The 14,378-nt window shown below is 35.4% G+C and overlaps 1 protein-coding gene across 1 annotated transcript; it reads left to right on the forward strand.

Annotated features, from left to right (window-relative positions):
- Positions 1 to 1,329: 1,329 nt before the first annotated feature.
- Positions 1,330 to 11,419, forward strand: SYT4 (synaptotagmin 4). Its single transcript, XM_069569102.1, has 4 exons — positions 1,330 to 1,590; positions 4,417 to 5,231; positions 7,249 to 7,369; positions 8,744 to 11,419. Exons 1-4 carry the CDS (start codon positions 1,557 to 1,559, stop codon positions 9,049 to 9,051), a joined length of 1,278 nt encoding a protein of 425 aa, XP_069425203.1. The 5' UTR covers positions 1,330 to 1,556; the 3' UTR covers positions 9,052 to 11,419.
- Positions 11,420 to 14,378: the final 2,959 nt, after the last annotated feature.

The raw sequence follows: 14,378 nt of genomic DNA on the forward strand, positions 1-14,378 counted from the left end.
GAAGCCAGAAAACACAGGATAATGGAAAAATTGAATACAGTAAATTAGCTTGTATGTTTTCATAGGAAGAAGATATAAAGTAAAGAAAAAAATATGTTAGGAGAATGTTAAAATGCCAAGTATGTGGGAGTGAGTAGAAAAGGAAAGAAGAGGGACTTAGGTTTATAAAATTTTCCATGATGCAAAAGGACTGAGCCAATTTCTCCCCAGACACAGTCCTGACGTTCAGAGCCAGCTGCTTGCCAGTACGCAGGAACCTGTCATTTTACAGTAGCTTTCTGAGACCCACCCGATACTCACTCCTCCCCCATCCCAGAACACACTGAATGTCATTTTTTCACTGAGTTCCAGAGCAGAGGAATTCCCTGTGGAGCAATAATTGACAGTTGAAGTTACAGCCTGAGTTATCTTCTTTGGAAAATTGTTAACATTTGCTTTAAAAAGGCACACTTTTCAGATTAAAATTAATCAGAATCTAACAACGTATTTTCCAAGTTCCTCAACTCTGGGGATATTAGTAGTATAGAAAAGTAATATGTTTTCCTTTGAAAATAACCAATAATTATTGATGTCATTTTAGATTGTGATGTTATTCTTGTAACTATTTTGAATAAACCTGTTAGAAGTCAGAGATTTTAACCAGAAATATCATTTCCAAAACAATCTCAATACATGCAAAAGTCATAACAGAGTGAGTCTGACTACAGAAGAGATTATTCCCATATGTTCCTAAGTAATTTAGCTGGTCAAAAGTCAAATATTAAAGGAAGAGAGCTAAGAGAAACATTGAGCAACAGAATCATCAAAATGTTTAGACTAATAATTTATTAGAAAATAAGTGATAATGATAGGAAAATTTATTTCAAATGAATCAATGTGCAGTAAATTTTCTAATATAGGTGTAATATATCAAAGAAAAATTTAAATAGCAAGAAAGTATAGATTTTCATTTTACAAGGGATCATTGATGTAGAAATTTCTCTTCTTACTCTTCCCTCAAATCGCTTCTGTAAGTTAGATTATTCTGATAACACAGACATATTTTTTCACTGATCTAGATGATCAGGAGATTTTTACGTTAGGAATTGACATTGATGAGTTTCAGGACTCGTCTCTATGCGTCTCTGAGCCCCCACAGAACAGCAAACTAATCTCCAGTAGTCCAACAGTTAAAATAATTGATGAATGTGTGCTGAAATCCCAGGAGAGAAGGGAGGAAGAAAGAATGAAGGGGGAGAGGAGTGGCTTGGAGAGAGGAGGGAGGTGCTGATTTCAACCCTGTAGCGTCAGGATTGCGTCAATTCGTGTTTCAGCCACGTCTAGAGTCTCGGAGACAAGCTTCTCTAACGAGCCAAAACAGGAACAGGGCTGGAAAATCACCGTGTGAGGGCGAGTGGACCTCCCTCGCTGCCTCTTCCCCACTCCCGGCTTAGGTCCCCTGAGCTTTGCACTGTTGTTTACAGCACTAGGAAAAGCCCCTGACCCTTTAAATCGAGGCAAGTGAACCAAGCCAGAGGGTTTCCGTTCAGCACCTCGGACAGAATACGCAACAAAAAATGGCTCCGATCTCTGCCAGCCGGGAAGACTTTGGTAAGCAAGTTACTCAACTTACAACTGCGATTGTTCCTTAAATACGCTGGGTGTGTGTGTGTGTGTCTGTGTGTGTGTGTGTGTGTGTGTGTGTGTGTGTGTGTGTGTTTCCGTGGGATATTGATTATAGATTCCCCAGGTAAACTGAAAGGAACATGAGAATTGTAAAACGGCAATAGTGGCTTATCGCTGTGGTTTCTCTCTTGATTATTTTTCTCCTTAAAATTGCTTTATGCTAACGCGATTTTACATCCAAGAAGTTGCTAGTCATCCAGGTATCCCTGTAAATTACAGCACGTGCTAAGTAAAGAAAAGAGATCTTTTTGCTTGTTGGTTTCATTAATTCTGTAGGTGATTTTTATTTGCATGAAAACCTGTATTTAACTAATTAGGGGAAGCCAAATGGTTCTGTGATTACATAAGGGTTTGATCTCAATATAAAATAACTATTAGGGCATTTAGAATGTATGTTTTAGTGCAGAATGTACCATAAGGTGTTTTTTTCTCTGCTGTTTTTCTTGTATTCTTGAAATATGCTACTAGTGAAAGACAGAATCCTATGATGCTAGGGTTAAATAGAGTATTCAAAATTAATTAGCTGAGCCCATTCTATTTCAGAGGTAACCAGAGGCAGGAGAGATAAGGGAAAATTTGCAGGTCAGTTAGCTAAAAACTACTGGAAACTATACTTCAGACTTACATTTTCCAGTTCAGTTTCCCTTTTCTTATATCTATGCTTAACACCCTTACTCTCCTTCTCTGTTTTAGTGAAAAAAGAACAAGAGAAAATATCAGAGGTATTTCTTCAAATAGAAAAGTGTTATTTTAGGTTCCATTATATTACAAAGGCAAGAGATTAGAGTTTTGCTTTACATATACTCAGAAATATCAGGAAATTTACAGAAGTTCGTTATGAAACTGAGTGAAATGACAGATCTTTGCTCTCAAAAGTTTAGGATCTTATTATTAGAGAATACATAGGGAGTAGATGAACCTTTGTATATTATATTAAATATTTTGCCATTTGACATTAATATTAAATGAGACAATATGTGATATCATACTCAGGAAGGAATTTCTTTCACAAGTAACCATTTGACTGATTGAGTTTATATTGTTGTAATATGATATGTATTCCCAGTTTCTGATTGAAAATCAGAAATGTTTGAATACTGAGAAATTTTCAGATGCTTTGCTAGTTAAAAATATGTTCTGGTATGGGCCATAAGTCTATTTAGAAAAAAAAAATTACTATTCATTTAAATTTTTTTTTCTTTCTTCATTGACTAAAGAATAAAAATAGTACCTGACTTTGCTTTTGCTCCCTAGACTTGGATGATTAGAAAGTCCAGAAGTGTTTTGTTTGTATGTTTGCTTTTTCTCCCCACAAAGACTTAAACAGAAGGAAAAACTGAAAAGCTGATAGTAAGTTTAGCTAATGGTCTTTGGCTCTCACCTCATTTTCTTTCTGTAGCATCCACTGCTTTTTCTATCTCGTGAATTCAAAGTATATTTTTCAGCTCTACACAATTCAGTTCATTGATATAATTAAACTACAGAATAGTTTTTATTGATGTGTTTCCTGTTTTATCTTCTTTGTTATCTTTGCTGTTGTCATTTCCTAGTTATATATTATTTGAGTTCAGCTTTGTGATTATTAAATAGAAGTTTGAGGGATTGAGGAGCAGAAAAACAAAAGACTATTCTTTCAGGGATTAGTTAAACAAGCCTTAACCTTTTCCTGACTGGGACTTTTAACTTTATTATTCACTACTTGAGATTAAAAAATCGAATGAAATGGAGCCAAAGGCAGATATTATTACATTAGTTATATTAATTTTGATCGTATTAAACATTGACTCAATTCACTGTATCCATATATAGTAATACTGCTTTTACTTACACAGTGATATTAATCATTTGTTGGAGAATATGCTTACATATGGAACATGATAAGTTTCATGAATAATCAATGCTACATAATGTCAGTAATTAATGTGCCCTCATTCAAGGAATGAATGCCAATTTCAATTTGATCATCATTTGCCATGTGGAAATGTGCTAGGAAAAAAATCAGTTATGGATAAAATTTAACTCTAAATTATTTCTACTCACTCTTTTCATTACATTTTAAGGAATGATGATTCATCTATAATCATGCTTTGAGTTTTATCCTATCTAGATAATTAATTTTATACTTTGGATAATTCAGTATTTATTTGAAGAATTTGGGGTAGGTATAGGAGTTTGTAGTCTTATAAGTTGTATAATATTAATATTCTGTTGTTCACCTTTTTGTTCTTTTCTGCCTAATATGTGTACATTTATTTCACTGTAATTTAGATAGAAATTATTAATGTTTGTGATAATTGCAGATAATGTTCCATCATTTCTCTCAGCATTTGAAGAATGTGGCTTAGAATTACATAGTAAGAATTGATGCTTCTGGAAAGCCTCAAAATATCAATGAAAATATTACGGGTACTGATTCATGTATTTGACTCTATTTGTCTCATGTTAAGTGAGAAAATAAAGGTAGGTCATGATCATTTAGTATTCTCCCATCCTTAGCTTCAACCAAAGTTCATCCTTTCATTTTATTTCTGAAAATTACTACAAGGAAGGATTTTCTGTTCATTCTCTATGTGTCACATCTCAGTGTTTTCCTGAAAGTTATATGAAATAGGTGCATAATTCAACCAGAACAGCTGGAATGCAATTCAATCTGTGCAACATACAGCAATTGCCAGCTTTAGGATGCTTTTCAAATAGGGTGTTTCCACCTCTGCTCCTTTAATGCATGTTATTGGTCATTTGATTTTTCAGATGAAATCCCCACAGTGGTGGGGATCTTCAGTGCGTTTGGCCTGGTCTTCACAGTCTCTCTGTTTGCATGGATATGCTGTCAGAGAAAGTCATCCAAGCCTAGCAAGACTCCTCCGTATAAGTTTGTGCATGTGCTAAAGGGAGTTGACATTTACCCTGAAAGCCTGAACAGCAAAAAGAAGTTCGGAGCTGATGAGAAAAATGAAGTAAAGAATAAATCAGCAGTGCCAAAGAATTCATTGCATCTTGATCTTGAGAAGAGAGATCTAAATGGCAATTTTCCCAAAACAAATCTCAAAGCTGGCAGTCCTTCTGACCTGGACAGCATGACCCCAAAACTCTCTTCAGAAGGGGGAAAAGAGGTAGTTTCCCCTGATAGCTTAAATTCCAGCACTTCTCTTACTTCAGATGAGAAACAGGAGAAGCTGGGAACCCTCTTCTTCTCCTTAGAGTACAACTTTGAAAAGAAAGCATTTGTGGTAAATATTAAGGAAGCCCGTGGCTTGCCAGCCATGGATGACCAGTCAATGACCTCTGACCCGTACATCAAAATGATGATTCTTCCAGAAAAGAAGCATAAAGTAAAAACCAGAGTTCTGAGAAAGACCTTGGACCCGGCTTTCGATGAGACCTTCACATTCTATGGGATACCCTACACCCAGATCCAGGAGCTGGCCTTGCACTTCACAGTCTTGAGTTTTGACAGGTTTTCAAGAGATGATGTCATTGGAGAAGTCCTGATTCCTCTAGCAGGAATTGAATTAACTAATGGAGAAATGTTAATGAACAGAGAGATTACCAAGAGAAACGTTAGGGTAATTAATTTTTAGTCTTTAAACATATTTATAAATAATCTTTTCTGTATCAAGGGGATTTTTATTAAAATGATGTCTTATACATATCTCCTTTGCCATGTTTTACTATTATTGATCATAATCAAATGGGAGTAGGGAGACAGATAGATGAAAGAAAATTTAACCCACTACTGAAATGCTTAAAATATATCAATGATATAAAATAAATAGGGACACTTTATGGATTTATTTAAGTAATATTGATATAACTTTTATGAATTCATATCACAAGTATTTTGACTAAGACTGCCACTAAAATGCAGACAAATATTTCTTGCTCATTACAAGTTAAAAAATATGTATCAATGTTCAGTGAAGAGTAAAGTTGCTCAGTCGGGTTTGACTCTGCAACCCCATGGACTGTAGCCCACCAGGCTCCTCCATCCATGGAATTTTCTAGGCAAGAGTACTGGAGTCGGTTGCCATTTCCTTCGACAGGGGATCTTCCCGACTCGGGGATTGAACCCGGGTCTCCCGTATTCCAGGCAGACGCTTTACTGTCTGAGCTTTAGCATAATTAAAATTGAAAATTAAATCAATTCATCCTGAGTATTTGAAGTTGTATTGACTTTTCATAGAATTGCTTCTTGAGGAAGAGGTACATCATTATATTGAATTATATTCACCTTTGTGTTGTATAACAAGAGTTATTCTGCCTTTGTAGTTACACTACTTTTGTAGTTCTAGAATTATTAGAAAATGATGACATCAATTAATCAAATTTGATTGTATTTTTCCCTTAAATATGGAACTGATTTGATCCCAGCTGTGGTGTTTCAGAATAACTGGTGTCTATAATGCATAATTTTATAGAATACCATAAAGTTTGTTTGGACCACATCCTCACCTTTGTCTGTTCAAATTAATGAGAGTCAGTATTTAGAATTATTAAGTAGTTTGATACACCAGGCTGCTTAGTAGCACAATGGGAATAAAGATTTGTTTCCTACTCTTTTTCTTGGGGTGCTCATTCACACAGTTACCCCATAGTAGCTTTTTATAAATATATATTGCAGTTTTAGGAGCTCTAGTCAGCCATCATTCTTAGCTATAATCAAACCTCAAGTTACTTTTTGTTACTTTCAGTTAGAACTTGTACTTTGAGTACTTGGTCATAGTATCTAATGTTAAAGTAAAACAAGATCTAAGTCTTATGCAAAAAATAAATTCTATGATACTATTCAAAGACAAAGCATTAAAAATTCCGAGTCAATTCTCTCCAATATTTAGCTCATTCCTTGGATTAAAGAAAGATTTGGGGTAGGGTTGGGGAAGAGTGTTTTAACTCCATCAGCCCTCTGGGCGAAGAGAATGGTGGGTGTCAGACTAAATTTCAGGTTTTCTGAATTCGAATTTTAATAATGTCTGTTCTAAAGGATTTGAAATAAAATCAAACTGAACATGAATCAATTTCCCATATACAGATATATAAAAATAATTAGGTAATAGTCATTACCATTAACAACTTAATTAAAGTGGAGAGTTAATTAAAAGGCAAAAATTAAAAATACCTCTCTGTAAGCTATATTCTAAATATCCCCCTTAAAAACGTTTCTAGTGATACTGCTGCTGCTGAGTCGCTTCAGTCTTGTCCGACTCTGTGCGACCCCATAGACGGCAGCCCACCAGGCTCCCCCATCCCTGGGATTCTCCAGGCAAGAACACTGGAGTGGGTTGCCATTTCCTTCTCCAATGCATGAAAGTGAAGTCGCCCAGTCGTGTCCGAGTGTGGCTCATTATGAATTTTGACATTCTGCAATACCTAAAAAGTCCACAAGATGGCAGATAGTTGCTCTTAGGAGGTGATGGCACTGCATACATACTTTCAGTTACTCTGATTCTTTAGCACACTAAAGTAAACTAAGGAAATTTACATTAAATAACAGTACTATTATACCACTTTAAATGTTGATAAAAGTATATATTTCAAAACTAAAGAATACTAAAAACATCTTTATATCTTACCTCTTTTTTTTAGAAATCTTCTGGACGGGGTGAGTTATTGATCTCTCTCTGCTATCAGTCCACCACAAATACTCTTACTGTGGTTGTTTTAAAAGCTCGGCACCTGCCTAAATCTGATGTGTCTGGACTTTCAGGTAAGAAAGCTTTGAAAAACATAGGCTCAATGAAAAATGAGCTATATATTGGGGAAAACAGTTAACAACACTGGCCTATGATTTTTATTCACCCTTTATTCACAATTACAAATGATGTGATTGTTCTTCTGTTTCTCATTTTATGGAATAAAGTGTGAGTCAATGCCATTAACAAAAAGAAGAAAACTAAAATACAAGACTCAGTTGTATGTGATAGATGTCTGATTGAATAAAGTTGAAGCATAAAGAGAAAAAAACTGTTATAGGAGAAGTTCTTAATTTTAGTATTTTAAATGGGCCTGCCTACCCTTACACTTCTATTGTTTTTATTATCTTTCCTTCAGTTTATCATGTATCTATAGTCTATTTTAAGAATTAGCTTTTAGTTTTGTGACAAGGTTTCACACACACACAAACTTTGCCATATGAGAACATGTGACCTATAGGTTAAAATGATCTGAGTTCAAACCCTAACCCTTCTGTTTCTTAGCACAGTAATCTTGGTTATGTTTCTTAAACTCCATACAAACTGGACATAATAATAGTTACCTTGAAGGGGATTGTAAAGACTGGATATATACATATATATATCTCATTCATATATATAAAAATTCATTCATATATATACTCATTCATATGTATAATGAAATATATATATTTCATTCAATATCACCTAGAGCTATTATTAGTTATAATTTTATAATTAAGTAATGAAGCGGAAAACATGATCTTAAAGATATAGGTTAGGAAGCTAAAATGAATTCATGCAACCAGAATAGGACAAAATAATGTAATTAAATATATGACAAAGTAGCATTATCTTAAAATCCACAGGATACATGTGACACCAGGAATATAAATACAGGGTAACAGGAAACAAACACAGCAGGTGATTAAAGGACCACAGAAAAATTAAAACTGAAAAAGGCATTGCCATTGTGAACTCTAAATGCACATTGCCCCATTCAAAGGAGAAAGCAGAGAGGTAGAGAGACTTACCCAAAGTCAGACAACTCAGTAAGGTTAGATGCTGCGTAATGTTTTTCCCTTCTATTCCGTTCTTGGGAATGAGTTATTAGTAATCAGAATGTGTTGTTGGAACGTTCTCTTTTCTTCCCCTTTATGTCATCTCTTCATCCTGCCATTACAGTTCTTTCCTATCCTCTGTTATCTCTCATGTTTTGCATTCTTACTTATTTTCAACTTGTTGACAAAAGAGAAGCCAAGCTTCATCCATACTTTATCTTCATTCTGACTCATTTTCATTATGATCACATTTTGTCAGTATGCAGTAATATCTAAGGGCCCCGTTATCTTGAGATCAGAGTTCCTGCCATGTTCTGCCAGTACATTGTCTATTGTGTATCCTTGCAGATCCCTATGTCAAAGTGAACCTGTACCATGCCAAAAAGAGAATCTCTAAAAAGAAGACGCATGTGAAGAAATGCACCCCCAATGCAGTGTTCAATGAACTCTTTGTCTTTGACATTCCTTGTGAGGGTCTAGAAGAGATAAGTGTTGAATTTCTGGTTTTGGATTCTGAAAGGGGATCCCGAAATGAGGTGATTGGGCGGTTGGTCCTGGGAGCAGCAGCAGAAGGAACCGGTGGAGAGCACTGGAAGGAGATCTGTGACTATCCCAGAAGGCAAATCGCCAAGTGGCACGCGCTCTGTGATGGTTAGCACCCTAGCTGTGATGAATTGGAACTTAACGATTTTTACTAGGCAAGGAGAAATTTTCCTTTTTTTTCCCTGACACGTGAGTGCAAACTTTTTGTTGTTGTTAGAAATGGATTTAATTAGCAGAAAGTAACTGAAAATGTGTATCATGATCATTTCCTCTTTATTAGAGAATCTGGATAAATTTTCATAAGATATTCAATTTCCCCTGCAGGTTACCAGTGATATAAATAAAAGTACTTGAGCATTTTAAGAATACTGCTCTATAGTCTCAAATTATGGATGTGGTGATGATCTCATTGGACTACATCACTAAAAATCAATGCGATTATTAGGATTTAGAAATGAAAAGCATGCCTTCTCTTATGAAAATTCACCCATTGTTCATCAAATGGAGAAGTAAATTTTTCTTTAAACCCAAAGATATTAAAGAAATATTCTAGATTGCTTTATTAATTATTGATATGTCATTTACAAGTAGTTTTCCTGATTATAAAAGTATATGATTACTGTTCTTTGGTTTGTAATAATTTGGCACAACTTTATCATAAGAGAGGTAACTTAGGTTTGTTGAAAAAAAAAAAAAAGCAGTGAACAAAATGAGAAATCATTTTATTAAAGGGCTGAGTTGAGGACACTGTAGCCAAAATATGATTTCCTCCCTCTGTGATTACATGTGAGTCAGATGTAAAATATAATCTCACATAAGACCCATGGCCTTGCATTATTCTCTTCTTGTGACAAGACTCAATGTGGCCTAAGAAAGCCCTATATGTTTTTGTGAAGTTGTTGAGTTGGCTAATAAGTGAAGAAATAAACTTCAGCTAGAAATCCAGTTAGAAATGCAATTTTCTTAGAGGAAATATGTTTAGTTTCTAAGTGTACATTCAAGTGTTTCCCTTGCACACAGAGAGGTCATGGGTGACCAAGTCTTCATTTGCTTGTTTTCTCCCAGAGAGGACTAAGTTACTATTTCAAAAGAAATGCAGACAAAAAGTCATAAAGTTTCAGTCATTGCTAGATAGAAAATTTTGCTTTAACCAACAAATTATAGAAAATAGTCATATGGCAAGCCTAATACACTTAGCATATGTTCATATATAACATATTTATGCTGCCAAATTAACACAGCAAAGTATGTTTCACTATCTTTTCTAGGCTAATTTGTCTTGAGCTCTTGTCTGTGGACCAGTTTATAAACTTGTATCTTGTACTGCTTTCCAGTGCCAGGGCTCTGTGATTATTTGGAAAGAATTTACTTGAGGTTCAATGTCACTGTATTTGAGTGTTTAGAAAAGTGAGAGTGAAACTCAGGTACAGTTGAATTTTAAATATGCAAGTTAGAAATGAAGTCTACTGAAAAATTTACATTTTGAGCCAGGTTTTGTGTCAGTGCTCTAGCAGTTTTTGAGAATGTGTTTGATATTACAGTGTTTGTAAAATCTATGACAATACATTTTCCAAACAACATATACATACTTTTTATGATTATGCTGAAAGTAGGGAATGTTTTACACTCTGTATCTGAAATCAACCTGAAATCAACCTCTCTTTTGTGCTTTAAGATGATTTTGGAATTAAATGAGATTATTCTCCAATCATTGTTTTCATGCCATCACAAAGTCATGTCACAGCATCTTGGTCCACTCAGCATTTCTGTGAAATGAATTGTAGTCAGTGTATGGTTTGAGTAAATCATATGGCCTTTTTATGTTTGTATATTTGGTACCATGGGCCAAGAAATATAATATATTTTGAAGCCCTGAAACATTAAAAAAAGTAAACCCTAAGTATCCTTCACAGTTGCCAGAAGTTAATGATGGTACCAAGCAAAGTATGGTTGTTGGAAGAGGGACAATAAAGCCAACGGCAGATAATTACAAAATGACAATAACTAACTTGTAAATAGTTTTCTTTTGAAAATTTAAAGTGTTTTTCACTGTGAAAAGTCAACTAAAACTATTTGTAGTTACTGTTAAGTAAAGAGAGAAGAAAAACTAGAATGGAATTGAAGCAGGCAGAGACACAGTGATTGCATTATCTTCTGAAAATTCTGTTTTATATGGTATTACAATATCAGTGTGATCTTGAATTCTGTTACAAATTCTGCACTGTATTAAACATATAAATTAATTGTTTGTCCTATTAGCCAGTCTAACCACTCTAGTGGGGAGATGTCTATGTTTGAAGAACTGTGTAACTTAGTAACTGATTTGTTCTGATGTTGTAACTTAATGGAGGTGGTTTGGAAGGAAGCATGGTGTAAGAGATGGTGTCTGTTCTTTTGTGCCAGCTCTGTATGATGTTTGTAAGATCATGTTTATAAAACATGAATAAATGCCTGCTTTTGCCCAACACATTTCAACTCAAACTTTTCTGTCAGTGGATTCTCTTCTTTCTTTCTAAATTCTCAAGTTTCCCTAACAGATCATCTGGCACAGATTAAGGAACATAATGACTTGGCACCAAGATCTCCACATATCTTGCTGTATTTTGGTTAATCTTCATAAAACTCATTCAGGACAGATACCATTATCCATCTACAGGAGCAAAACCTGAAGCTAAACGAGCTTTGTCAGTTGACTCCAGTTCAAATGGATGGTATGTGAAAAGATTTCCTCATATTCCTCACTCTTCTCGCTATGGCAGGCCAATCTCCTCCAGGAATCCTTATAAACTGGCTCTGTTATATCCTTAAAATGGCTCATGCCCACATTCTTTAACTATTTCTAAATATATTTTGTTCCCTTCATCATTTTCTATCACAATTAAAAAATTTAATCCTCCTTTTACTGTCTTTTATGATTTTATTTATCATTTTAGTCTCTTTCATTACCTGTTTTGTTTTGGGGCTTCCCAAGTGGTGCTCTTTACCACTTCCCAGGAGGTAAAGAACCCGCTTGCTAATGCGGGAGACATAAGAGACTTGGATTTGATCCCTGGGTCTGGAAGGTCCCCTGCAGGAGGGCACAGCAACCTACTCCAGTATTCTTGCCTGGAAAGTCCCATGGACAGAGGAGCCTGGAGGGCTGTAGTCCATACGGTTGCACAGAGTCAGACATGACTGAAGTGACTTAGCACATGTTTTATATTATTACCTTTTATTTTCTTTTTAATTTTCACTATATCGTTTCATTGGATAGATTTATTTAGTAAAATGGTATTGAAATGAAAGTCTTTATCTCTTCCAAAGAAAGGTAGGAAAAAACCTGGGGACATATGTGACGCTTCCTTTAGACACCAGCTAAAGTAAATGGAGCTATGGGATTAACCAAAATGAGGATCGGCCATTTTTTGTTTTTTTTTTTAAACAGCACTAGTTTATATGGAGGTGTTCTATATTATCATACTTGGATAAACAGCATTGTAAATGTAATACAATTAAAATATGCTGCCATTATATTTTTGTTCTAAAGCACATTAATTGTATTGAGCGTGCCCATATATGTCAAAAGACTTAGTTGATAATTATATTTAAGTGCTCAAGTATATTTTAGGCCTACTTAGCAAAAGCAACCAGGGACACTGAGGAGATTTTCTGTGAAATTAGTCATTAGAAAAATGCTGATTAAAACCACAATGAGATATCAATCACACATTATTAGAGTGTCTAAAATCAAAGAGTTTGAACATGCCAAGTGTTGGTGAGAATTTTTTTGAAATTATAGCAGGTTTTTAATATAAACTGATAATCTGATTCTAAAATTGATACAAATATACAAGCATCTAGAATAAATGAAACAACTTTGAAATAAAGAACAAATGGTACAGGGTGATGGTGGCCTCACAGAACAAGTTGGGGAGCTTTCCTTCCTCTGCTACTTTCTCAAAGAGTTTGAACAGGATAGGTGTTAGCTCTTCTCTAAACTTTAGGTAGAATTTGCCTGTGAAGCCATCCAGCCCCGGGCTTTTGTTTGTTGGAAGATATTTTATCATACTTAAGACTTTTGTATTTGTGATTTGTCTGTTCATATTTTCTCTTTTTTTATGGTTTACTTTTGGAAGGTTACACTTTTCTAAGGATTTGTTCATTAATTCCAAGTTGTCAATGTTATTGGCATATAGTTGCTCATAGTAGTCGCTTATGATTCTTTGTATTTCTGTGTTGTCCATTGTATCTTCTCTTTTTTCACTACTAATTTTATTGATTTGAGTCTCTTCCTTTTATTTCTTGATGAGTCTGGCTAATGGTGTGTCACTGTTATCTATTCAGAGAAACAGCTTTTAGTTTTAATGATCTTTGCTATCAGTTCAGTTCAGTTACTCAAATGTGTCTGACACTTTGTGACCTCATGGACCGCAGCACACCAAGCTTCCCTGTCCATCATCAACTCCCAGAGCTTGCTCAAACTCATGTCCATGGAGTCAGTGATGCCATTCAACCATCTTATCCTCTGTCATCCCCTTCTCCTCCTGCCTTCAAATTTTCCAGGATCAGGGTCTTTTCCAATGAGTCAGTACTTTGCATCAGGTGGCCAAAGTATTCAAGCTTCAGCTTCAGCATCAGTCCTTCCAATGAATATTCAGGACTGATTTCCTTTAGGATGGACTGGCTGGATCTCCTTGCTGTCCAAGGGACTCTCAAGAGTCTTCTCCAACAACACAGTTCAAAAGCATCAATTCTTCAGCACTCACTCTCACATCCATACATGACTACTGGAAAAACTATAGCTTTGACTAGATGGACCATTGTTGGCAAAGTAATGTCTCTGCTTGTTAATATGCTGTCTAGGTTTGTCTTAACTTTTCTTCCAAGGAGCAAGTGTCTTTTAATTTCATGGCTGCAGTCACCATCCACAGTGAGTTTGGAGCCCAAGAAATTAAAGTCTGTCACTGTTTCCCTTATTTCCCCACCTGTTTTGCCATGAAGTGATGGGACCAGATGCCATGATCTTAGTTATTTGAATGTTGAGTTTTAGCCAGTCTTTTCACTCTTCTTTTTCACATTTATCGAGAGGCTCTTTAGTTCCTCTTCGCTTTCTGCCATAAGGGTGATTTCATCTGCTTATCTGAGGTTATTGATATTTCTCCCAGCAATCTTGATTCTAGCTTGTGCTTCATTCAGCCTGGCATTTCACATGATGTATTCTGCACAGAAATGTAATAAACAAGGTGACAATATACACCTTGATGTACTCATTTCCCAGTATGGAACCAGTATGTTTTTCCACATCCAGCTCCAACGGTTGCTTCTTGACCTGTGTACAGATTTCTCTGGAGGCAGGTAAGGTGCTCTGGTATTCCCATCTCTTTCAGAGTTTTCCAGAGTTTGCTGTGATCCACACAGTCAAAGGTTTTTATGTAGTCAATAAAGTAGAAGTACATGTTTG

This window comes from Ovis canadensis, chromosome 23 (genome assembly GCF_042477335.2).
Source record: "Ovis canadensis isolate MfBH-ARS-UI-01 breed Bighorn chromosome 23, ARS-UI_OviCan_v2, whole genome shotgun sequence".
Taxonomy (NCBI): Eukaryota; Metazoa; Chordata; class Mammalia; order Artiodactyla; family Bovidae; genus Ovis; species Ovis canadensis.